General features: G+C 40.3%; 1 protein-coding gene across 3 annotated transcripts in view; it reads right to left on the bottom strand.

The window, feature by feature from the left end:
• Nucleotides 1-23,321, bottom strand: part of LOC123642368 (interferon-induced very large GTPase 1-like) — a 35,816-nt gene extending 12,495 nt beyond the window's left edge. For 2 of the 3 annotated variants that reach the window (XR_006736443.1, XR_006736442.1), the window contains exon 1: nucleotides 23,160-23,321. Coding sequence is in view for 1 of the 3 variants with exons in the window: in XM_045557399.1 (XP_045413355.1) it covers nucleotides 6,029-13,279 (7,251 nt within the window). In the remaining 2 variants the exon portion in view is untranslated. Of the gene's footprint in view, nucleotides 1-5,780; nucleotides 13,282-23,159 lie in introns of those variants that run through there. The other variant, XM_045557399.1, reaches the window with a different exon arrangement.
• Between the last annotated feature and the right edge of the window lie 3,036 nt (nucleotides 23,322-26,357).

Genomic DNA, 26,357 nt, shown 5'->3' on the forward strand with positions numbered 1-26,357 from the left:
CAGTTTCTTCTGGGATATGTTTTTCTTCTGTGCAACCTCCTTTTCTGGTTTTAGAACAATTTGTTCCTTTTCGGTGACGATCATCTCAATGTGGCAGGGGGAGCTCATGTATGGATTAATCCAACCATGAGCTCTGTAAGTTTGGCGACGCATCTTGGGTGCTTTGTTCACCTGGATATGCTCAATGACCAGAGCATCTACATCTAAACCCTAAGTTCAGCGTTACTCTCTGCATTTTTAAGCATGTGCAGCAAAAATTCAGCACTCTTTTTGAGCCCCCGACCCAGTGTCCAGCCCCACTGTTTGGCCTGGGCACACCTACCAACTCCACCATTGTAACGTTGGAATGGTACACATTGTTTCTTTCAAGTGACATCTTTCAGATACCTGGTGGCTTTTCGTTTATGCATACCCTTGATGGCCTGGGCAGTTTCACCAGGGTTCTTGAAGTGAACACGAAGATTTGAACCTCTTGACTTGCATGATTTTGTGGGGTTTTCTGGGTCAAGTGAATAGCAAACCATTTTCACAGATCACCTCAGGCCGCTTGAGGGGAAGAGGAAGAGCCAATCCTTCATTTCTTGATCATAACGTAATGCATCCGTGTTTGCCATTTCATCAAATTTAAACTTTTCTTTCCCAGATAATGTCTTCTACCTCTCAGAGCACTTCTTAGGAAAGTCTGCAAAATTGACAGAGACCTCTCGGTTTTTCTTCTTATGTTCTTCTATGCATGTCTGCACAAAGAAGGCATAAGCAGACATCTTGCCCTTTAAAAATGTTTATTTTGGGGGGGTCAACCTTTAGCCATCCTGACTGTATTGTTTGCTAGTCTGGGCAGTGCAGGGCACAACATGCTTCGCTCTCCCTAGCCTTGTGTGGGTCCATTAGAGCCACCTCGTTTTCCCAAAGTTTTGAATTTTCTTTCATTGAACACATGTTATTTTATTAGAACAAAACAAAAAAGCTTTTAAAAAACTTGCCACCAAAATTTGCATCTATTTCTGTCTTCTATTCTTACTTTAGGGTCATGATGCATAGTGGTTCTCAGGTGGGGCAATCCCAATTCTCAGGGACATTTGGCAATGTCTGGAGAGATTTTTGGTTGTCATGACTGTGGGGAGTCCTACTAGCATCTAGTGGGTAGAGGCCAGAGATGCAGCTAAGCATCCTACAATGTGCTGGACAGTTCCCCACAATAAATTATTTGGCCCTAAATGTTAACAGTGCTGAAGTTGAGAAATCTCAGAATTGTTTATAAGGCACTTTTCCACCACCTGGTGGTAAAAGGAGGGCCTGCAACTTCCATGTAGTTCCAGCCAGAAGCCAGAGGATAGAACTAGGGCCTGAGCAATAAGAGGGAAGGCCATAAGAAGGATAGCTATAGTTAGAATGGTAGGCATAGAAAAAGCAAGGAAAATTCATGGTTGGGAGAGTCTATGATGCTCTTACAAAGACCAGTAGCTGCTCTTGAGGCTGTTGTTCTGTATCTGTAAATCTATGTTAGGATTCCCATTTTCCAGCCTTCCTGGGACTGCAGAGACCCAGAATAAGTAGGTGCTGAGGCAGGAAAGGCTTTGGGTAAACTTTACAGATTTAACCTGGCAGATAGAAGGGGGTATTCTCTACTTGCACCCATGGGTGCCCCTTCAGTACATAAGATGATAAAGATTTTGCTCTGCCAGAACTATTCCAGACTGGAGCATATAGGACCAAGGCAAGGCTCCTTGTTTTGGTTTAATTTAATTATTACCTCCATCTCACTCTTTCTAAGAATGCATTTGCAAGGCGTAGGCTTCTTTCCTTGACTCCACTCCTTCTATCCTCAATTCCAAGGCCATGTGGAAAAAATATCTATTCTTGTTCTGCTCATCAGTTTTACTTCTTTTTTTTTCATCCACTAGTTTTCTGTTTCCTAACGATCACTTACTAATGAGTTGCCCAACTAGCAGCTCTGTTGCATGTTCCTCTCCACTGCTCTCAACAGGGCTGTGGGCCACTGCTCACTCCTGCCTGCTGGCACCTTCTGGAAGGCCTGCATTCTCTCACCCCTTGCAAGGATGCTGCTCTCTTCCCATGGGTGTTGGAAAGAGGAGCCCTTATTTTCTTTTTGCACTGTTTCTTTATTATCCACAACCCCATTGTTTAAATCTATCTGGAGGTAGCAATCTTTACCAAGGCCTTGCAGGATGTTGCAGATTAGGGATCAACACCTGTGAAAGAAACGGGGTGGAAGTAGGAATTGGCAGAAAAAGAAATGGCACTGTGATGGCCTCACGAACTTTCCTGAGCCAGGTAGAGAGTTCTGGAGCAAATGAAGACACACAGAGCATCCTGTGTCAGGCTAACATGTCTGGGTCCGTCTTTATGTTCCATCTCACTCAGTCTCTGCATACAGGATGTCCCGGGAAGGGTATGACCTCGGGTGCAGAGGCTCTCTGCAATTGAGGCAGATTCAGAAGATCTGACAGCTGAAGACTGGCTGCTTACTTCACTCCCCTCTCAACTGGGCAGCAAGTGCTTCCTTGAAGGAGGATCTGGGTGGCACATTTCCGAGTCTTCACAGAGGAGTTGATGGGAATCACAATGTGAACTACAAGATAAACATGATTGTTCCCATGGTTCAAAGGGAAAGCACCAAAGATAATTAAACTATTAGGGAGGTTGTTCCCAGGAGTACATGCCCTGGTTCACATTTTTTCCAATTTAGAATAAATGCAAACACCTTGGATTTCATTAAAAATAATACTGAATTTGGGGGCTATGAGATAGCTGTTGCAAAGGAAGCCAACAATACTCTAATGCTTCTCTGGCCTAGCAACCTTTCTTCTTTCCATTCCTTAGCCCCTTTTTGAGGTTTACATTTTAAATTATGTTTTATTTTTAAAGTCCTATTTAGAGCAAATAAAATACAGGTACAGGAAACAATAAAGCAAGCTCCTTTGTAATGACTACTTGGGTCAAAATATAGAACTTGGACCCTCTTTTTTCAGGAACTTACAATTGAGAATGGACTGTAGGCACAACTATGTTTTAGTATAATATCAGAGCAATAATAATAGTGTTAATAACTACTGTAATGACTTCTATTAACATGACTTTTGCTGTTCTTGCTGCTGCTGTTGGTATTACTACTTCCTAACATTATCGGAACACATACCTCGTGCCAGGCAAATATATTATTTCAAGTTATCCTCATACCTCCACCATGAGATGGCCCCATTTTATAGATGAAGGAAATGAAGCAGAAACAGGTTAACTAACTCATCCAAGGTCTTATAGCTAGTAAATAGTGGAGGCCCTATGAGCAACTAAGCAGTCTAACTTCTGAGTTTGTGCTCTTAACTAAAACTGCAAGGTGGTGTTCCCTAACTCTCAACACTTTACTTATGTCTGCTTCTTCACCTTGAATTACCTTCATCTTCTTGCTTCTTCTCCCATTGTAGCCTGTGACAACATTTCCCCCTTTCCCTACTCCGATCAGCCCCGCTTCTGGTAATGAAGATTGTAAGGCTGGCGGTGGGAACCCCCTCCCCAATAAAAAAGAGAAGCTCTGCTAAAGGCAGATTACTCTCTGCATTGGTAGGCAAAAACCTGCCTCAGAGTTACATCCTGTCATTGCTAGCTGAACACCCCAGCCCGGGCTCAACCACATCCTGTTTTCTGTGACCTAGACACTGGGCCGAAAACAGCACCTGCTGCCGTTCCTAGCAAAAGCCCTCCCCAACTCCCCCCTATAAAAACCCCTGCCTCAGTCCCAGGCAACTGTGACTTCTCGAGTCCCTGGTTTCTCCCGGGAGCACTCCAATAAAGCCTCTTTACTTATCCCTTTCAACTCTGCTCGTCTTTCTTTCTCTGGCGCCGGCCTATCCAAAAACCTTACAAACATTTTATTAGGTACGGAGCTGAGAGGGAGACACATGAAGCCTCAGGTGCAGCAAAATGCTGTTTATTTGAGCGTCTTGGTGCAGAAAGGTGGAGGCTGAAAAGAGTATCCATGCCTGGAAGAGAAAGTCTCGGGTTTTATGGGAAGTTTGAATGGAAGTTTGGGGAGGGTGAATTTTTCTGAACAGTAACCGGTTGCTGCAGGCATTGCTGCAACTATCTGTGGTCACAGTTAGATTTACAGCCTCTGGAGTCTCGAGACTCCTGTAGCTATTGTTTCACAGGCCTTATGATCACTATCTAAGTTTTCCATTAACCGCATTCCATCCTACACATACTTTCTGAGTTCCCACCCTGAGCAAGCCTAACATTCCACCCTTTTTATTATATACATAAAAGAAAAGGAATGGCAAGGTATGGGAAAGGGTAAAAATTAAAAAGTAGAATTATTGGGAAGCAGGCGTCGTCATGTTTTTGACTACTTTCTGTTGATAAAGGGTGAAGTCAGAATTGGGTATTGAGTTGGAGGTGTGGAAGGGCTTGTTCCATCATGAAGATCTCTCTGATTGATTTGTGGGCAATGGCTTAAATATTAAATGTTTCTGTTTATAAGAAAACGTAGAAAAAGTTGCAATAGGGGCTGAAGACGAGAGTTAGTATAATCATTACTAGGGGTCCTAAGAAGGGTACGAGCAAGGTCATTTGGGGAGGACAGATTGGATAGAGTTCCAAATTGAGTCCTTTTCAGAGAACTTTTTATCTACTCTGCATTTTCCAGAATCCATTATGTCCTTTCTTCTACCTGTCCTGTGGTGTTTATAAGATAGAAACAGCATGAGGTTTTTGCAATCGCACAGACTCCTCCTTCTGAAGCTAACAGATAATCTAGTGCTAGTCTATTATCTCTTACCATAACAGCTAATGAGTTAAGGAAAGCTGATAGCAGTTTAAAGTTTTCTCCTGTATCTTGGAGAAAGAAGTAGTGATATTTTTGGCTATGAGTACATTGTATATAATTCCTCCTGCCAGTGCTGCTAAACTTAAGAGTGTCATGATTCCCACCAGCATGAGACCTACGGCTCTCTTTTGGCGGTGTTCTTTGGGGGCGTTACAGATATTATTGATTTTGGGAGAAGCATGGAAATGTCTTTATCTGATGGTAGAATCAAAATGAATATATCATGGAATTTCATTAAGAGTGAATAAATATTTTAAGAAAACTTTGTTTCAACCAAAATTTTCTTTTTAATTATAGCCAGCTGGATCACATACTAAATTCCTTCATAAATTCCCTCCACAAATTTTATCCCAACCTGCACAGACCGTCTACAAAACATGCCTAAAACTTTCTATTTTGTCCTAATGTTCCCATTTCCTAAATAACCAGTCATTTTAGGACAAAAAAAAAAAAAAAAATTCCACACAAGATCCTTTCTTACCCAAAATATATTTCCACACTCATTGCCTTTTTAAATCTCTTTCTCTTACTCACAAGTTACTTTCTATTTCCCATATTTGCTTGAAGTTTCCTGCATTGATGAAGGCTCTATTCTGTCAAGTCTCTGGTTTATTCTTTCCTAGAACAGAATATGTCTAAATACTGCTATGCTTGGGAATCATGAATTTTCTATGAATGTTTTTACATTGAAGGGTTATTAAATTTCCCTCAAAACTTCAGAGGGGGAAAATTTCCTTGAAAAAATTAAAAAGTCAATTTGTAGCTTCCAGCCAAGACCTGTATGTTGGTTGAAATATTGATAGAGTTATTCTACAGAGATTTGTAGCAGGCTGTAATGATTTTGATTTTCCTCTGTTAAAATGACTTTCTCTGAGACATCATATATTTTAAAATAAAAGTACTGTATCTAGAAAAATAGTTTAAAACATGAAGTAGGTGTTTTAAACTGGATTTTATTTGATTTTATCATATATACACATATTTTAGTAATTTGTTTTTAAACCAGAAGGAATTGTGACAGGGAGAAATGAAGACCATTCAGAGGAACTCTTTAACTCTTGAAACGTTAATTGATTTATATTTTCCCATTTCATTTTAAAAATGGAAATAATGAAGGTTCTAATTGTCAAGAGGAGTTGTTTTGGGATTGTTCAGATACAGAGGCCCTTTTGTGGTGATTGAGTATTATTGTCTTTTCAAGTCATCAAGCACGTTCTGCTTTGTGATTCTTGCCCACGCCTGAAGGATTTCACCTCTACCTTCAAATTTTTTCTGATAGTTTTCTTCTAGCTTTGATCTGAAGTGAGAGATAAACCATTTCCAATATGGCTGGGTGGATGAATGTGGGGTAATACTCCATGTGGCATAATCTCCTCCTGCCTGCCGATAGTTCCTATATAAGCTTTTCTGATCATCTTCCAAAATTATTCCATGCTTGCTTGCTACAGAACTAGTACAGTAATCAATGACAAAGTGATCTGTTGTATCTTTGTACCACCCATTGACAGCCTGAGGACGGTGGAAGGGAGCACTGTGGTCTCCTTCATGTGTAGGAATGGTGTTTGTACAAATTGCTTTACAGAGAGGACATTGTTTCCAGCAGCCACTGAGATGTTCAGAGAGGATTTTCTCTATTTCAGGAATCAGTTTTTCCACAAGCATACCTGAACAATTTTGTTCTACTGTCTTCATTGCAGGATCCAAAGCTGTACTCATGGCTTCTTTGAGAAACTCAATATCTTTTATCTCCTGGTGTTCAATGCTTTTCAAGTCTTTTCGTGGAAAGATCAAGTTGCTTCCCAGGTAATCGCAGAACAAATCCAACCACTCAGACACAGTGCTGCTTTTATCTTTAGCTATTGCTGTGGATTCGTGAATGGAAGAGAGGATGATATTCTTGATGCCATCTAAACTTATTTTTAAAAGAGTCTTTATTTTTTCACTTCCCTTGTCTGAACAATATCTTTTGATATGGTTTTCGATGTAACTCCTAAAAAACGATTTTGGATTATGAAGATATTGCCAGTAATTATCAAAATTTTCCTCTTCTGCCAGAGAGATGAGAATGTGTTTCTCCAGGTTAGCCCTGTTTCCATTGAATTCAGGGCAGGTAGCTCGCATGTCCCCAGCAAGGTTAATGGTCATTTTTTTCCATATGGTGGTGGAGACAGCAGGAGTGAGCTTGTGCCACAGATAATCAACAAACGTTTTTATAGAGGTTGCTCCTTGGCAGGAGATCTTAAAACTCATGAAGAAGTCATCTTTCTTGCTTTCCAAATATTGTACAGGATCATTTGCTCTCTTAAATTCCCTGTGGATTTGCTTAAAATTCTCTGATGCTTTTTGGAATAAACACAAAGATAAGTCCATGGTATATTTACTTGTAAATGTATATGCCTCCTCAGTAGATGCAGATTTCACTTCCTCCTCTATTATTCTTAGGATTTTATGGAAATAAATTGCATTATAATCATACTTTTGCTTGCAAATGTTGTTAATAGTTTCCATACATTTTGAAACAATGGACTCAGTAATCCTACTAATGGACTCTTTATCACAGACCTCCAATGTTGTATAGTTCTTATTCATTTTGACATGTTCATCAAAATTGATTTGAAACTTCTTTCCAGAAGTCTTCAGCATGTTTATCTCCTTTTTGAAATAGTGGAAAAGGATTTCTTCACAATCCCCATCAGGGTCAGGCTCTGTGACTTGAGGTAGAGTTGGGCACACATCATAGACCCATTTTTCCCAAAGTTGGTTGAATTTCTCATGTAACTCTTCTTCATTCAATTCTCTACCCTTTACAGTTAAAGCCAACTTTCGGCTCTTTTCCAATAATTCATTTTCATAATCTGTCTTTTTCTTATCCAGCCTTTCTTGACATTTTTTAAAACCAATAAGTTCATTGGCTTTTCTTTTGGTCTCTGAAATAAGTGTGTCTTGAAGGCTTATTAGCTTATTTTTAAAATTTGCTTTCCATTGAACCAGTATTTCACTCTCTGGGTCTTCATTGAAATATTTTTCCAGTTCTTGCTCGATAGCTTCATATTTTTCTGTAACTGTGGCCTCAAGTGTGCTTGATTTGAATGTCTGAATCTTTCCATTCTGAATCTGGTTGATCAGCTGGTTCTGCAAGCCCAGCATGTGACTCCTCAGCTGCCAGGTCCAGTAGTTATACATGGTTTCCAGTTTGCTCATGGCCATGACTTCTCGGGTGTTCCTGAAACTGAAAATAAAGTTCTCGCTCAGCAGGGCTCTCCACAAATCTTGAACTCGAAATTTTACATCTGATATCTTCATGATATTTCCCCTGGATTCCTGTTCAGCAGTCATAAGAATTTTACATTTCAGTTCCTGGACATTGTGGCTATAGCGAGGATTGGGAGGAGCCATTGGGGGATTACCATCCCAGAGATGAGCAAAGTAGTAGACGTGAGTGTTGACATCAAACTTAATGACATCACTGAAGCAGGTTACGTCTGAGCACTGTTCTTGTTTAGCAGCTATTGCTGCCATTTCATCTAGTCTCTGCTGTAGTGACCTTCGTCCTTCCATAGTTTGGTATTTAGCTGTAACGTCTCCCACGTTCTGGTGGACAAAGAGGCAACTTGGGAAGATTTTTACCTGTTTCATCCTCAGAAAGGCTTGGACAACTATTTGTAGGATATCCTGCATCTCTGCTGGATTCTCCCCGAAAATATTGATCAGAGTCAAGTTTGCAAGTCCAATGACAAAGGTTGCCAACTCATTGTCCCTATTCTGGGATTTGTTGCTGAAGTTCGGGGATCGAAGTCCTTCTGTGTCCACCACAAGCATAAAGTCAAAGCCAAGCTCCTCTGTGAATGTCTTCTCCACCTTCAGGAGCTGCATGTAGGCACCCTGGGTACACCTCCCTGCACTGACAGTGAACTGTAGCCCAAAAAGGGCATTTAGCAGGGTGGACTTCCCTAAGCTCTGCAGGCCAAGAATAGAGAGAATAAACACCCGTCTGTCTCCAAGTTCCTCAGAGACCTTGTCAAAAACAGCTGTTATCCACTTCAAGGGCACATATGAAGCATCTCCATCCATCAGCTCAATGGGAACACCAGATATCATCAGGTCTGCAGCAATTTGGGGAAGGGAGAGGAGAAGGGTATCTTTTGGGGAGGAAGTTTCTTCTAGAGCTTCATAAATCTGTCCAGTTTCTCTGAGGAATTGCCCAATTCCCAGGGTACAGTCACTAATCTCTTTGGAGATGGCTTCTATTTCATTTTGCTGGTATTTCAGAGAGTTGTCACTAGGTGCCTCCTCCTTTTCTGTTTGTACCAGTGACCACAAAGAGCTATGCTTCTCACACAGTTTTTCCAAGTGTTCTGCAGTCAGATTGTCTAAAAACACACTCAGCCACTGCAAGAAGTAGAGTTTGGTGTGCATTTCTGAATGTTCATGGAGAATTTGAAGGAAAGATTGCATGACATTATTGAGAGGAATGGCTTTAGTCAGCTGTTTGTGCCGTAGTTTCTGCTTATCTGTCTCAATCTCACTCTTGTGTTGTTCAATGCTCCGATTTCCCTTTTCTCTCAGACGATAGAGTTCTTTGTCCCTCTTACACCAGAGATGCCACAGTTGTCCCCGAAGGGGTAGTAAGTTTTCCTTCATCTGAGATAACTTCATTTCTCCCGCAAGAGCCATTACACTCTGTGCCTTTTCTTTGGCTTCCTTGCAATCTCTCTGGTCTTCATCAACAAGGAATCCTTGTGTACGAGCAATCCGGGAACAGTCCTCTAAGCTGAGAGCACTGTCAGAGAGCTCTAGCAAATGTCTGATTGTGGCTGTGAGCTCTTCTGTTAATTCTGCTGCATTTCTATTCCTGATGCCAATTGTCACTTTTGACTGGAAGTTTTGGCCAGAAGTTTTGGCCGTGGTTTTTTCTTTGTTATCTAGTAAGCAGATCAAAGGTCTTGAGGACTGGCCCATGTCACGGACAATTTTTCGGTTTTCTTCACAGTTATCAGAAGTTGACATAAGGACCACAATCAGAGAAGAGACCTCCTTCAGGAAAGTGAGCTGCCGCTCATATTCTTTTGCATCTCCATGAAGATTCATGAAAGTCACACAGTTGTCGAGTCCATCCTCATCATCCCCTCCAGGACAGAACCAACACATTTCCACCAAGCCTCCCATCAAAAGACAGTCTTTGCTGCTTCCTCTGCAGTGTCGGTGAAAAAACACATCATGTTTATGTTTACTGAGAAGACAGTTCATGATCTGAGATTTGGAAGCAGAGAAGCCATTTCCAACTCTAATAAAGGACACAATAGGGGTAGAGACACGACACATCTGCTGAGTTTTATAAATGCTCTTCTTCCCTTGCTGCCAGCTTCTCCTAATTTGTCTGAGTGACCACAGAGAAAATTCAATTTGAGAAGTGCAGGGATTAGGCACCACAAGAGGGAGGGCAAACTGACAAATGGAAAGTTTGGCTAAAATATATTGTCTGGCAAAATCATCTGCACAGTGAAAAATTGCCATCTGAATATCCATTGGGTGAATGTAGGGTCGAGGTTTAGTGTCTGAAGGCTTAGTGGGACTACCACTGTCTTCAAATGGATCAAACACCTCATTTTCCTGATTAGAGGCACTTGGATAGACTTGGTGTTCTGGGTTTCTATCATCTTTGAAGACCAGGTATCTCAGCTTATAATCTAGCATCATCAGCTTCTGCAGGAAATAGAAGGGAAGCTCCCGTTCAGAGCTGGGCTGGGTTTTGTACACAGAAGTCTTGTAGATCAGATGGAAGTTAGCTCTGCTCATCCTTTTTGGGTAGTCATGTTCTAGGCCTAGACGCTGGAGTAAGTCTAGGAAGGCTCCATTTTCTATCATCTCCCATTTCTTATTTTCATTATCATGTGGTTTAGAGTGCTGTTTCTTTCCATGGAAGAGACTCTGCAATTGTTTTCTCACCTCTTCCACTTGCAAAGAAGAGATGGTGCCTTCGTAATCTCCATCAATAAGCAATTGTAAGTCTTTCTCGAGGTTTTCCCAATCATGATCTGCTCCAGGTTTGGTGAGAACATGTTCAACTTCTTGAGAAAATGAGTTTCCCATGTGATGTCTTATTAATGCCATGCGTTGTGTTTTCTCTTTTGGAGATATAGCTGTGACTCCAGCTGTGGCTGTCAGAACTGTGAGCACCAGGAATGCTTGAGCCCTGTAGCTGCAAATATTTTTGAGCTCCTGGTATTTATTCTGTGCAGTTTGAATTTCATCCAGTAGGAAGTTTAACTCATCACACCCAAGGAGATGCTGGAAAGTATTGTTTTCCACATGATATCCTGCACCAGCTGCAATGGAAAGTAGCAAGAGCTGTGTGTCTGGCTGGTCTGTTTCTTGGAGGTTATTCAATAAGCAGCGGAGAGCCCTGCCGACCTCATAAGTGGCCTCTCTTTGAGATTTCTCCACTGTTTCTGGGGACTCAGAGTTGACTTTTGCTTCCATGAGGTCATTCTGGGCTTCTTTTAAGATTTTAATTAATTCGGAAAATTGGGAAATGTTGACTTGCTCTTGCTCTGGCTCTGACTCATAGATCCAGTGCACGAGGGAGTGAGCCTGAGGGAAGTTTGTTACTCTGTATATGTGAGGATCCAGAAGGACATCCAACTGAGATTTAATAAATTTAGTTTTACAATTGGGAGTCTCTTTGCAAAAGTTGACAATTTTTACTAGAAAATTCTGCAGATCCCAATCTGTGAGGCATATGTTAATCCAAGGGTCATAACTCTCTAGTTTTTGACTGAATGTTTGCATGAAATTTATCAATTTTTTAAGTTTCTCTTCAGGATGAGATATACTCCAAGATTTCACATCCTCTAGGAAAGCCCTAGCTTCCTTCCTAGCACTTAGTAATTCCTCTTCATTCTGGATGTGGGCAGTACGGCGAGTCATAGCAGTGTAGTGGTCTTTCAGATAGTCAGCCACCTGATGAGGATACTTAAAATCACTTCTGTGGTTGGAGAGGATGATGTCCCAAATGGGTACCAGCTGAAATTCCTGGTTAATGACAAACCAGGTTTGATTGCTGGCAATGAGGCCAGCTTTCCACTGGACAAAGCCATTTGCTTCTGGTGGGCCACCTGTCTGGGCCACAGAAAATTGGACTTCAGCTTGGAGATTTTTGGAAGTTTTATTCTGAGAGGTTGTGTTTGAATCAGAGCCTGATACTTTCACACCTCCAGCACCTTTCGCTATAGGTGTACTGAAGCTGCCACTTATGAAAGCATCCAGGGCCTTTGCTGACTGCTGTTTCACTTCTTTCAACTGCTCACTGTGGAAACCCTCTGAAACGGCTTTCCACCAGTAGATGCCCCCCAGGTGCAGAGGGCCTTGGTTAGCATGAGAGCCAAACCTGTGGAAGAAGCTTTTAGCCCTGTGTCTCAGTAAGGAGGATCTGTCTGAGTCTGCTGTCTGACCCAGAAGGTCTTCAATGTATTTTAATTCCTGGAGAGCAGCCTTGGATAACTGGAGCTGATCAATGGCAAAGTAGCAGGAGGCCAGGGGGATGTAGCTGAACTTGGTTGAGCACAAATAAGAATGCTCAGAATGTTTTCGTCGAGTTGTCTTGTATTTTGAATGTATGCTGCCACCAAAACCAGCTTCGAGACTACCTCCCCAACCTTCACCCTTGCCTGAGATAATTGCACTAAATCCCCCCTTCTCTATTTTCTGAGTGAACCTGGATTCTTCTTCATAAGATGTAAATTCTACTGTTTCCATCCGTGTGCCCTGCCTAGGACCAAAGAGTGAGAAGTCCTTGGGGACTGTGAGTAGGTTCTCGTTCTTCTCTATCAGGCCCCCTTGGTCAGTGGTTTTGTAAATTCCCTGAAGGGCCAACCCTCCAGATGCCCAGCTCACCAAATCTTCATCTGGGAGGTTTTCCCGCTGGGATAGTTCCAGGTTTGTGAGTTCAAGTTGTTTCTGCATGTTGTCTATGACTTCTTTTAGGGATGTTTTAGAAGATAGCCAGTACTCTTTGGGGATGTCCATTGCTTCCCTCAGCTCTGCTTGTTTGCTCATTACTGCTTCTGTGTTTCGCTGCTTTCCTTGTGACATCAAGTCCTTCAGCTCCTTCAGTGCCTGTGCTGCCTGCTCTTGCTTTTCTTTTGTCTTCTCTATCCGTGACTTCTGTAACTCTGACAGACTATTTGAGTGTGCCAGGTTCAGAAGCTTTTCCAAGGCACTTTCCTCCCATGGATATTTTGCCTGGGATTTCAGCTTCTGGAGGTCTTTTTCTTCTATGTGTTGTAAGGCCTGGCGACAGGTCACACCCAGGTCTTCCTGAAGCTTGGGAAGCCAGTACTCAACAGTCAGGCCTACTTCTTCCAGCATCTCTTGGAGATCTTGCCTCCTTTTGTCTCTGAGGACAGGCTCAACAGGGGTATGTTCTGCTGTGGCCATGGCTGTGTGAAAAACAGACACTCAGTTAGCATGACTGTGTTCTGACCTTAGATAGTGTCAGCCACATGGCCAGAAGGTTGAGTATACTCATAATGAAAGTGCCCAAGGCTTTCTCATTTCCCTCCTTTAATTGTTCCAACATATATTTTTGTTAACAACTTTTTTGTGTGTGCAAGACATCACTTGGGTGTTCTCAGCATGGATCGCCTTTTTAGTTGTCAGAGTGAGTTGTAACTTAGTAGCCTGATTTTGGCACTTCTTGCACAGGATCAGTTGCATGGAAAGCATTAAGTTGAGAGACGGAATTTGAAAATATGCATGATTTTGATAGCTTGATATTTATTTTTAAATCAAGAGTGATGCCACCAATTAATGGTCTTTCCTCTATTAGTCTCTTTGAAACCTGTGTTGCCTGGTTCCCTTGTTATCTCTTGATCACTCCTTCTTAGCTCATTTCATATTTATTTGCTCTCCTGTCCTTTTAAATGAACTTCTCACCTGCTTTATGTTTGTCGCTCACTTCTTACTTTTTATTTTCCCTGATTAATATCATCTTTCTATTACTTGAATGTAGTGATGGCATCTACATCTGTGTTTGTAGACCCAAAAGCTCTCCTGTATCCAGTGTTTTATCAAGCCTATGTTTTCCATCCAGCTGCCTTCAGGACATATCCTTGGACAGCAGTTGAGATGAGATTTCATGTGTTGCAACTTTGTATATTATTCAAGCTTCCCTTCCTCCCATAATTCCTGTCCTACTGAATGGCACAACCATACTTCCAGGCCAATGGGTGTCCTGTTCATCCTTCAACTTTCTATTGTTTTCTCAATTTACCCTCTTAAATATCTCTTCAATTTCACTTCTTATTTACCTCCTGCCAGCTTTCCCTTCAATGTCATCTTCATTGTGTCTGTTAGATTGCTATAACATCAACCTATTCTCTATAGTTTGAATGCTTGTCCCCTCTAAAACTCATGTTGAAATTTAATTATCACTGTAACAGTATTAACAGGTGGGATCTTTGAGAGGTAATGAGGCCATGAGGGCTTTGCTTTCAGGGGTGGGATTAATGCTATTATAAAAGGTTGAGCTTGTCCCTCTTTTGCCCCTTTACTCTTCTGCCTTCTGCCATGTGATGATGCAGCATGAAGGACCTTGTCAGTTGCTGGTGCCTTGATCTTGGACTTCCAAGCCTCCAGAACTGTGAGCCAATATATTTTGTTTATTATAAATTACTCAGTCTCAGGTATTTTGTTATAGCAACACAAAACAGACTAAGGCACCGTCCTATGGTTATTTTTATCTTGTTTTCCATCTTCTCCAATGCCTCTTAAATTTGAACCTACATTTTAATGGCGGACTAAGCAACTCAGACCAGCCTTTCTAGCTGAAGACATATAAAACAGCTAGATTAATTTTTTAAGAAAAAAAATTTTAAAGCCTCAAAGAGTTTACCAGGTAATGAAGAATATGTGACAGAAGAGGTAAATAATTTTAAGCAATAATGACTGAAAATTTTCCATTACAAATTAAAGATAAAATTTAGGAAAACATCAGAAAAGGCAAATAAAATTTACACTCAGACATATCAAAGTGAAACTACAGAAAAACAAAGCAAAAAAAAACAAAGAAACAAAAGAACCAAATCATCCAAAGAAGAACAGAGCTTACCTTCAAAAACCTAACAGAGAGAGCTAACTTCTCAACAGTTCTAATGAAAGCCAGAAAACAGGGGAATGGAATCTTTAATGCCCTGAAAGAAAATAACTGACAAGCAAGAATTCTATACAATGTGAAATATCCTTAAGGAATTATGGTGGAAAAAATACTCTCATTTAAAATCAAAATTGAGAATATTTGCCATTAGAAAATGCAAATTAAGGAAACCACTAAAGGGTCCTCTTCAGGAGAAGGAAAATGTTATCAGTAGAAGGTCAGATTTGCAGGAAGAAATGATGAACAACAAGAGAGATAAATACATTGATATACCTAAATGAAAACATAAAAAATTGGGGTTTAAAACATGTGATAACAATTGCATACAAGTTGGAGAGAGTGGCCAAATGGATTTAAAGTTTTTTTAAGTCCTTGCTGTATTCAAGAGGAAGGTCAAAATAAAAATTGACTTTAGTAACCTTTTATTTATTTTTATTTTTTTATTTTTTTATTTTTTTGAGACAGAGTCTCGCTTTGTTGCCTGGGCTAGAGTGAGTGCCGTGGCATCATCCTAGCTCACAGCAACCTCAAACTCCTCGGCTTAAGCGATCCTACTGCCTCAGCCTTCTGAGTAGCTGGGACTACAGGCATGCGCCACCATGCTCGGCTAATTTTTTCTCTATATATTTTTAGTTGTCTAGATAATTTCTTTCTATTTTTAGTAGAGACAGAGTCTCGCTCTTGCTCAGGCTGGTCTCGAACTCCTGATCTTGAGCAATCCACCCACCTCGGCCTCCCAGAGTGCTAGGATTACAAGTGGGAGCCACTGCGCCCCGTCTGCTTTGGTAACCTTTTAAAGTTAAGGATGTATGCTGCAATTTATAATGTAGTCTCTAAATGGAATAGTAAAAAAGTGTATAACTGCCAAACTAACAGAAGGAGAATGAAGTAATAAAAATGCTTGATTATGCAACTGTCATAGTCCATTTGTGCTGCTCTCCAAAATATCCAAGACTGGATAATTTATAAATAATAAAAACTTATTGGTCACAATTCTGGAGGATGGGAAATTCAAGATCAAGACACCAGCAGGTTCAGTGTCTCATGAGGGCCTGATCTCTGCTTCAACAATGGCATTTTGTAGAGGCATCCCAACATGGCAGAAGGCAGAAGGGCAAAAGACCAAAAAGCATCTGTTCCCTCCAGCCCTTTTATAAGGCACGGATCATTCATGAGTGTGGAGCCCCATTGGTGGGACATGCAAAGGATAGACATCCCCATTCCAAAAGTGAGCAATGGACAAGAAGAAAGGGGTAACACAGGTCCCAAGGAAGTCCAAAATCCAAGAAAACAAACAACATTAAACCTTGAGCCTTGAGAATAATGTTCTTTGAATCCATACCCTACGTTCTAGACATACTAGGTGGGGGTTGGGCCCCTAAATGCCTGGAGGGCCCCCGTGGCTTTGCTGGGTGAAGCCCACACAGAAGCTCTCAGAGGTTGAAGTTGGGTGCCTACAGCTCTCTCAGGCTGGAATTGCACTCTGCTGGCTCTGTAATTTTGGAGTCTCAGGGGTGCCTCTGTCCACATGGTTCTGCTGGGCATTTCCCTAGTGAGAGACTCTGTGGTAGCCCTGTCCCTATGGCTTTTCTGGGCATTGCCCTAGTGGGGACTCTCTGCATTGATCCCACTCCCCTGGCTCCACTAGGCATTGCCCTAGTGGGGACTTTCTGTGTAGAGCTGCCCCCATGGCAATTCTCTGCCTGGATCTTGAGGCTCTTCAGAGAATATTTTAAAATCTAGGTGGAGGTAGCTATGCCTCTGAAGGTCTTGCACTCTGAGTGCCTGTAGAGCCGGCACTGCGTGGATGCTGCCTAGGTTAACAGCCTGTACTTTTCAGAGCAACTGTCTGAGCCACATCTGGGACAGCTGGAGCCACAGCTGGGATGACTGAGGAGCACGGTACTAGAATGTAGGGGGCAGAGACTTGAGGCAGCACAGGGCAGCAAATGCTGAGGCCCCTCTTTTGACATAGTTCTGTTTCCCAGGCCTTGGCACTCTGGGCCTGTGACGTGATTCACCTATAATCTTGAAATGATTTCATTTCATTCTTCTATTGTCTTGATGAAAAGCATCTGGTTTCCTTCTATCCATACTAATCTCCTTTATAATTGTTAAGAGGCAATTGTTAATTGTAAAGAGGCAATTTTATCGCATTAAATGCCAAAAAAGAAGATCACAAATTAACAACGTTGCACCTCAAAGAACTCAAAAAACAAGAACCATATGCACACTTAGCAGAAGAAAAGAAACAGCAAAGGTGAGAGTAGAACTAAATGAAATGGAGACAAAAAATACAAAGGAGCAACAAAATGAAAAGTTGGTTTTTCAAAAAGAAAACCAAAATTGCTGATCCCCTAGTTAGACTAACCAGGAAAAGAGGAGAGAAGATCCAAAAAATCACCATCAGAAATGAAACAGGAGACATTACAACTTAGACCACAGAAATACAAAAGATCATCAGAGACTATATGCTCATAAACCATTAATTAGAAATCCTAGAGGAAATGGATGAATTCCTGAAAACATACAATATCCTGACATTGAACCAGGAAGAAATAGAACTCTTGAGTAGATCAATAGGAAGTAGCAAGATTGAATCTATAATAAAAAATCTCCCAAGTAAAACAACATAAAAAGTCAGGCCCAGATGAATTTGCAGCTGAATTCTACCAGGTGCACAAAAAACTGACGCAAAACTGTTCCAAAAGATTAAGAAGGCTGGAATCCTCTCTAACTCATTCTATGATGCCAGTATCAGCCTGATACCAAAGCAGAGAAAATATGCACAAAAAAAGAAAACTACAGACCAAAATCACTGATGAACTTAGCTGTAAAAATAGGCAAGAAAATACTTAGTAAACTGAATCCAACAGCACATCAAAGCGATAATACACCACGATCAAGTGGGTTTTAGCCTAGAGATGCAAGGATGGTTCAACATATGCAAGTCAATAAATGTGATTCACCACACAAACAGAATTAAAAACGAAAACCATATAATGTCATAGATATAGACAAAGAATTTGACAAAATACAGCACCACTTCATGGTGAAAACCTTCAGAAACTTGGCATAGAAGGAACATACCTCAAAATAATAAATGCTGTATATAAGAAAACTACAGCCAACATCATATTGAATGGGGAAAAGTTGAAAGCATTCCCCCTGAAAATGCAAACAAGACAAGGATGCCCACTTTCGTCACTTCTAATCAACATAGTACTGTAAACCCTAGCCAGAGCAATCAGGCAAGAGAAAGAAATAAAAGGCATCCATATTGAAAAAGAAGAAATCAAATTATTTCTATTTACTGATGATATGATTTTTATACCTACAAAACCCTAAAGACTCCTCCAAAAGAATCCTAGATTTGACAAATGAATTCAGCAAAAGTGTCAGGTTATAAAATTAATGCACAAATATCAATAGCATTTCTATACACCAACAATGACCAAGCTGAGTACCAAATCAAGAACTCAACCTCATTTACAGTAACTGCAAAAAAATATACCTAGCAATACATTTAACCAAGGAGGTAAAATATCTCTAGAAGGAGAACTACAAATCATTGCTAAAAGGTATCATAGCTGACACAAATGGAAAAACATCCCATGCTCATGGGTCGGAAGAATCAATATTGTTAAAATGGCCATAATTACCAAAGCGTTCTGCAGATTCAGTGCAATTCCTATCAAAATACCAATGCCATTTCTTACAGAATCAGAAAGAATTATTCTAAAGTTCATATGGAACCAAAAAGAACACAAATAACCAAAGCAATCCTAAGCAAAAAGAACAAAACTCGAGGCATCACATTACCTGACTTCAAATTATAGTATAAGGCAATAGTAACCAAAACAGCATGGTACTGGAATAAAAGTGACACATAAATCAATGAAACAGAAGAGAGAACAACCCAGAAATAAAACCATATACACACAACCAACTGATCTTTGAAAAGCAGACAACAATACCCTATTCAATAAATGGTGCTGAGAAAATTAGCCATATGCAGAAGAATGAAACTGGATCCCCATCTCTTACCATATACAAAAATTAACTCAGGATAGATTAAAGACTTAAATGTAAGGCCAGAAACAATAAAAATCCTAGCAGAATACCTAGGAAAAACTCTCCTGGACATTGGCCTCGGCAAAGAATTTATGACTAAGACTCTAAAACCAAATGCAATAAAACAAAAATAGACAAATGGAACTTAATTGAGCTAAAAGCTCTGCGCACCAAAAGAAATAATCAACAGAGCAAGTAGACAATCTACAGAATGGGAGAAAATATTTGCAACAGAGCAAGTAGAGAACCTACAGAATGGGAGAAAATATTTGCAAACTATGAGTTTGACAAATGACTAATACGCAGTATCTACAAGGAACTCAAGCAACTCATCAAGATGGAAAAAACCCATTAAAATGTGGGCAAATGACATGAAAGGGCATCTCTTAGAGGAAGATATACAAATGACTAAAAAAATATGAAAAAGTGCTTAACATCACTAATCAACAGGTAAATGCAAATTAAAACCCACAATGAGATACTATCTTACTCCAATTAAAATAGAGAGGAAAGAAAAAAGAATGAAAGGAAATTAAGAATGCCTACAAGATATAAAAAATAACCTCAAAAGAGCAAATCTAAGACTTATTTGCATTCAAGATGAGGTTAAAAAACAGCAAGATGTAAAAGGCTTATTCAAGCAAATATTATAATAAAAAAGCCTTTCCAAACCTGTGGAATGATGTAGACATCCCGGTACGGGAAGGTCAGGGATCACCAAACACATTCATCCCAAATAATGTTATCCCAAGGCACATAATAAACTCTAAAATGTGAAGGACAAAGAGAGGATTCCAAAAGCAGCAAAAGAAAAGAAAGAAATAACATATAAAGGAGCTATGATTCATTTGGCACTAGACTTCTCACCAGAAACCATTAAGCCAGGAGAGAGTGGGACAAAATATTCAAGTGCTGGGGGTGAGGATGGGGGAACCAACAACTGCCAACCAGTAATTCTTTAGCCAGAAAAATCTTCATGGAAGAGAGCAGCCGTCCCACTGGGAAAAGATCTTATGGCTTCCTTTCTCTAACTTCTGGAAAAAGCTTAACCGGAACTTTACATGTAACCTTTTCCTTTCATTGGCATTTTCTGAACTTTCGAACTGTAAAACTTTACATGTTGTTTCACCTAAAAATATCTCTAAGTCTATATGTTTGTGTGTCCATATATGTTATGTGTATGTAATGTTTCACTGCCAAAATATACAAAGATCTCTAATTAATTGGCTTAAGGAAAAAGTAAGCACTTACATCAAATATTTTATTAAAAACAGAATAGAAAATAACTTATGAGTAAGAAAAAGAGACATAAAAAGGCAATGATTGTGGAAATACATTTGTGTTAAGAAAGGTTAAACAAAAGAACAATATTACAAAAAAAGGATCTTGTATAATATTTCTGTCCTAAAATGACTGATTATTTAGGAAAAGAAAAAGTTAGGACAAAACAGAAAGTTTTAGACATGTTTTGTAGATGGTCCAGGAAAGTTGGATTAAAGTTAATAAAAAAAAATTTATGAAGAAATTTAGTATATGATCCAGTTGGCTATAATTTTTTAAAAACTTTGGTTAAAACAAAGTTTTCTTAAAATATTAATGCATTCCCCATAAAATTACATGATACACTCATCTTGATTCTATAACCTGTTTTATTTTTTAATTAAAACTATCTCACTATAGAAGGTTTTTCTTTAATTTTTCAGTAACTGGCCTAAAAGAAGCAAAAATTTTATGCTTTGTCAAAATAATCCCTGTATTATCTTTGCTGGGTTTTTGACTAACTAGAATGAAACCAAACTTTCAGGGCAGAGGTTTATACCAATATACCTTTTACATTGCCTTTTAAGTCTTCCAAAGACTATCACTCTTGGGGAAATAAAAGCCATTGTTTTATAAGTGACCTGTGATTTTATTTAAACACATATTTTAGACCTATAATGTTTGACAGTCTTTCCAAGAAAAAAAATTCTAAATTCATTTTTAATCTCAAACTAGCTTTTCATAATAGAGATACCAGAAGTCCAAAAAAAAATTTATTTGGCTTACTGGTATGTTAAACTGTATTAAATAACAAAGTTTACCTAGTATCTCCAGGATTTAAACTGTTAAATTCTGCCTGGCCCAACCTTATTCACTGCTGTAAGGGCCAATTTCAAGGGATAAAACTACATAACATTTGGTTCCCTTGTGGTCTTTCTCTACCCCCACCTGAGAGTAAAACTCACTGGACAACTTCTTAAAGGGACTGCCACTCCAACAGTCTGGAGGCTAAATTTTACTCAAGGATTTTCCAGGACAAACTGGGTCCCCTCGAACCTTTAAAGAGTTCCTTTTAAATAATTATCACTGCTTCCACCACTACAGCTGTGCTTCAAATCCTGTCCTAGGGTCATCTCTTTGGACTCAAAGCTACAGACACTTCCAAACCTGCTTCTATCCACAAGAAACTCCCTGAAAGGGAGGCCATCATGGATACCACGCTCCAATAATATGCTGTGGTATATATGGCTCCTTATTGCCCTTTGCCTCCTCTTTATACTTCTTGTATAAAGAAGTATACTTCTTTATACTGCCACAGCCCAACCTACATTGCGGGCTGATCAGTCCTTTGCCGATGCTGAAAACCCTAATAATAATAACCTTACTTTCCAACCCCCACTATGGGCACTCCATGACATCTCTATCTGCCTACAGTCCAAGAGACCCTCTACCTCCTCAAATTGGTAAACTCTTTTTCCAATGTGTGATCTTCGACTAACGCCCCTAGTGGCTCTACTTTTAGCTCTCATTTCTGGACCCTATATTTTCCATGATCTAATAACATTAATACAAATTCCAATTCAGACCTAATCTAAGTTTTAAGACAGTCCATTTTCAACAGCAAAAGAATATGAACTATAGCCTCAACCATATCCTGAGGACAGAGTCACATCTCCTGTGATAATCTCTTCCCCCAAGAAAGGCAGGAAACCAACTCTCAGATTTTGACATCCTTGTGATTCTTGTTATCTACTTGCTGCAACTTGGCCTTGCTGCTGGCACCCCCTTCTCTCTCTTTGGGAGGCCACACCATGTCCCTGCTCTCTTTCCCCCCTTTCCCTTCTCTCTTTCTTTCTCCTCCTTTCTCTCTCTCTCTCTCTATTTCTCTTCCTGCTCTCCTCTAAAAGGACAAAATAAACCTTTTTTACCCTTATATCTTAATTTCTGCATGAGAAATCATTCTCCATCTAGGCCATGAACACCTACTGGCGTTTTCACTCTAACAAATACAAACTGCCAAATAGTTTCTTGTCTGTTTAGATTATGTACTCCATCTTCTCCCAGATTTGTAGCTATTTTTTGGAACAATGATGATGCCAAATTCCTGTTTGTTAGGTTTGTTCCAGGTGGGAACCTGAAAAGTACTTATAGGACAGAATGTGGTTAATGCAAAACTTAGGCTTGTAAAACAATAGCTACAAGAGTCTGGGGAGTCCCTGGACATTGTAGATCTAACAGACAGCAGCAGCCAGCATTCCTTCCCCCTCCCTCCCTGATACAGAGGAAGGCCATCCCTCCCTAGCTCTCCTGATAAGAACCAGGCCAGAGCAGAAGGATGGATGTGACTGGGACAAAGGGGTTGCAGGAGTTGGTTGTTTGAAAAAGAATTTATTACAAACAGCTGTTCTGCCCACCCACCGTCCTCTGCCACACAGGAACTGCAAGTACCAGGAAGCAATTCTTCATCTGCCTGAACACAACAACAATACGGATCGCCCAGAAATAAGGAACTGAACAGGGCAGCTGGGAGGGGGTCAGCTGTCCCCATGTATAAAGACTCTCACAAAACCCTTTTCTGTGCTGACTCTCTTTTTGGACTCAGCCCACTCACACCCGGGAGAATAAACCAGCCTTGTGGCTCCCACAGAGCCCGTGTGTGAAATCTGACCTTTGGGTTGTTCAACCTTTCGATATTTGTGTTCTCAGCATGTCTTAATCCCCCGTCTCACTGCTTCCTATGACTATATTGTCATCAGTTTCTATTTCAGTTTCTGGGTTTGTTATTGTATCTCTCTGCCTCCTCCATTTCCCAAGTTTTCCTTCACCTACCTGTGTCCAAAGGCTAAGTTCCAGTCTTCAGATTGCTGCAGAGAGATCTGCATGGAGAGTAGAATCTTTCCCTGAGACTGATTAGTGCTGACTCAGCTCCAGCCCAGTCTTTGGCTTGATATGTGTGAGAGAGAACTGAATTTTCGGTGGAAGCAGGAAGCGCTAAACTGGTTTCACTTTCATCTTTGCTCTTTTTTTTTCTCCGTTTTCAAAAAATCAGCTGATTAAAAGGAAGCCTGTTTTGTAAGGAAGGCCTTGCTGACATAACAAGAAATTATCTAATCCCATAATTACAAATAATAGTAAATGTCAATCCTATGAGCTCTCTGCTCTCTCTGCTGGCAGGCAACCTGCTGGGACTCTGTTTTCACAAAAGAGCCTAAAGAAAATGTAAATCTTTCTCTTTACATTCACCAGCTCACAGCCTTTAGAATTTGTAGCTTCCCAGGTATTCCTGAGAAGCTCCTGGACAGACAGCAGGGGGGGTATACTCCAGGCCTTTGTTTCCTGCCCAAAGCATATCTCAGGGGCAAAACACATTCCCTGCTATAAGTTTCAGAGATAACTAAGTCTCCAGGAACAGAAGAAACAAGAAAGGCAATTACTATTTTTTTGTCCCCATAAAAGAAGCAAGCCATTTGGCCTAGCAGCTAGCATCTCCCTTGTCTTTCTTTGGGATGCCACGCCTTCTCCCTGCTCTCTTCCCACCCCACCCCCATGGCTCTCTGTCCTTCTAATAAGATAAAACAAACATTTTTACTTTTATATCTTAAACTCGGTTTGAGAAATCTTTCTCCACCCATGCTGTGAGCACCCACTAGGCTTTTCCACCCTAACATGTTTATTGTAAGGTTTTTGGATGGTGTCAGAGAAAGAAAGCCGAGCAAAGTAGAAAGGGGTAAGCAATGAGGCTTTATCTGAGTGTTCCTGGGCGAGTGTTCAGGGGTCCCAGGAAAGAGGGGCCCCAGAAGTCGCGCCGCCTGGGACTGAGGCAAGGGTATTTATATGAGGGGAGGGGAGGGGGGCTCTTTTGAGAATTGTAGCATTTGCTGTTTTTTGGCCCGGGCTTAAGTTCCAGGTAGGCAAGATGTGGTCTGACTTGGTTTTAACAGTGACAGGATGTAGCTTGGCCGTGGACTGAATGAATGTTCAGCTAGCAGTGACAGTGACAGGATGTGGTTTAAGTTTTGGCTGTGTCAGGGGGAGGGGGCTGGCAGTCTCCACTAAGGGAACTTCTAGGGAAGGGGTTTTATGGCCGCCGGCCTTACATTTATGTTTTATCATGATGCCTGGATTTAAAAATTATCGAGAAACTGAAGTACACTTCTTAACAGTAGTCTCCACAAAATGAACTGTTCAGAATCAAATAATTCAGTTTATTTTGTCTTTCCATAAAACTTAAGAATCCAGAAATAAAATTTATGTTCCACAATTAATGTTTCATCATTATATCTGACTTGGAAATGACTGAAACATTTCATAACTACAATTTTAAGACTAGGTTACTGAAAAAGATTTTTGAAACCATGAAAAGTTCATTTATAAACTTTTATCCCATTTACATTCACCTAATTTACTCATTTTCAACAATCATGCTTGAATTGCTCATTATATTACTGAAAGTTCCACACTTGTCCTGGAGGCTGCATCAGAATCCACAGTCTCCTTCAGGTCCCTTAATTAATTGCCAGATTTGTCAAAAGACAAAACTACAACAAATTGAGTTTATATATTTGTTTATTTTTATTTCAGAATATTATGGGGGGTACAAATGTTTAGGTTACATATATTGCCTTTGCACCAACCAAGTCAGAGCTACAAGTGTGCCCATCCCCCAGATGGTGCCATTCCAAAACAAAACAAAGCAGAGCAAAACAAAAACTCTCAAAAAAGATTAGAACTGCCATATTATCCAGCAATTCCACTTCTGGGGTATATATCCAAAAGAAATGAAATCTGTATCTTGTTTTTTTTTTTTTTTTTTTTTTTTGAGACAGAGTCTCACTTTGTTGCCCGGGCTAGAGTGAGTGCCGTGGCATCAGCCTAGCTCACAGCAAGCTCAGACTCCTGGGCTTAAGCGATCCTCCTGCCTCAGCCTCCCGAGTAGCTGGGACTACAGGCATGAGCCACCATGCCCGGCTAATTTTTTTTGTATATATATATTTTTTTGAAATCTGTATCTTGAAGAGATATCTACACCTCCATGTTCATTACAGCATTATTCACACAGCCAAGATACAGAAACAACCTAGGGTCCACTGACACACAAATAGATCACGATATAAATGGAATGTATATGTTTATATACACAATGGAATTTTATTCAGCCATAAAAAAGAAGGAAGGCCTTCCATTTGTGACAACACAGATTATCCTAGGAGACATTATGCTACGTGAAATAAGTTAGACACAGACAGACAAATACTGTATGATCTTATATGTGGCATCTAAAAGTTGAACTCATAGAAACAGAGTAGAACAGTGGTTGCCAGGGGCTGAGGTGTGGGGAAAATGGAGAGATGTTGATCAAAGGGTCCACACTTTCAGTTATAAGATGAACAAGTTCTGGGGATCTAATGTACAGCATGGGTAGTGATGAATGTGTTAATTAAAAAAAAAAAGAAATTGGATAACTGGAATAATGCTGAGCTTTGCCTGTGGAATTTCATGAATATTTCACAAAAAAGGTGTCATTTCAGCTTTTGGCTAGTCTTGGGAAATGTATAGGTGTTTTCCGTCTAAGGGTGGTTTGAAACAGTCCAGGAAATTGGAATATAAAATGTGGCAAATGAATTAGACATATGCTTACATTCTTGACACTCCTTATTAGCATGTAATTCCCTGGAGAGGAAGGAGACCATTTCTTTTGTCTTGGTATACTCAGCAGTGTAGCTTAAACGTGTCCCCTCACACAGTACCATGTTTATTGTTTTATAAAGTTCAGCCAGAGAGTGGAATATGCCATGGACATAATAGTGGCTGACTCTTCAGTTAGTAAACATATACTGAGCACCTACCATGTATCAGGCCTCATGGGAGCATTATCAAGAAGAATAAGTCCCAGTCCATGGCTTCAGAATTGTGGTCGAATGAGAGAATCTGTTAAGTAGACAGAAAACTGTAGTATATGTGATTGATGGGTATACACCCACAGGAGGAGAGCTAGCCCCATTTGGAGGGCGATGTGGAGTTTGCGGG

The sequence above is a fragment of the Lemur catta genome, chromosome 7 (assembly GCF_020740605.2).
Source record: "Lemur catta isolate mLemCat1 chromosome 7, mLemCat1.pri, whole genome shotgun sequence".
NCBI lineage: Eukaryota > Metazoa > Chordata > Mammalia > Primates > Lemuridae > Lemur > Lemur catta.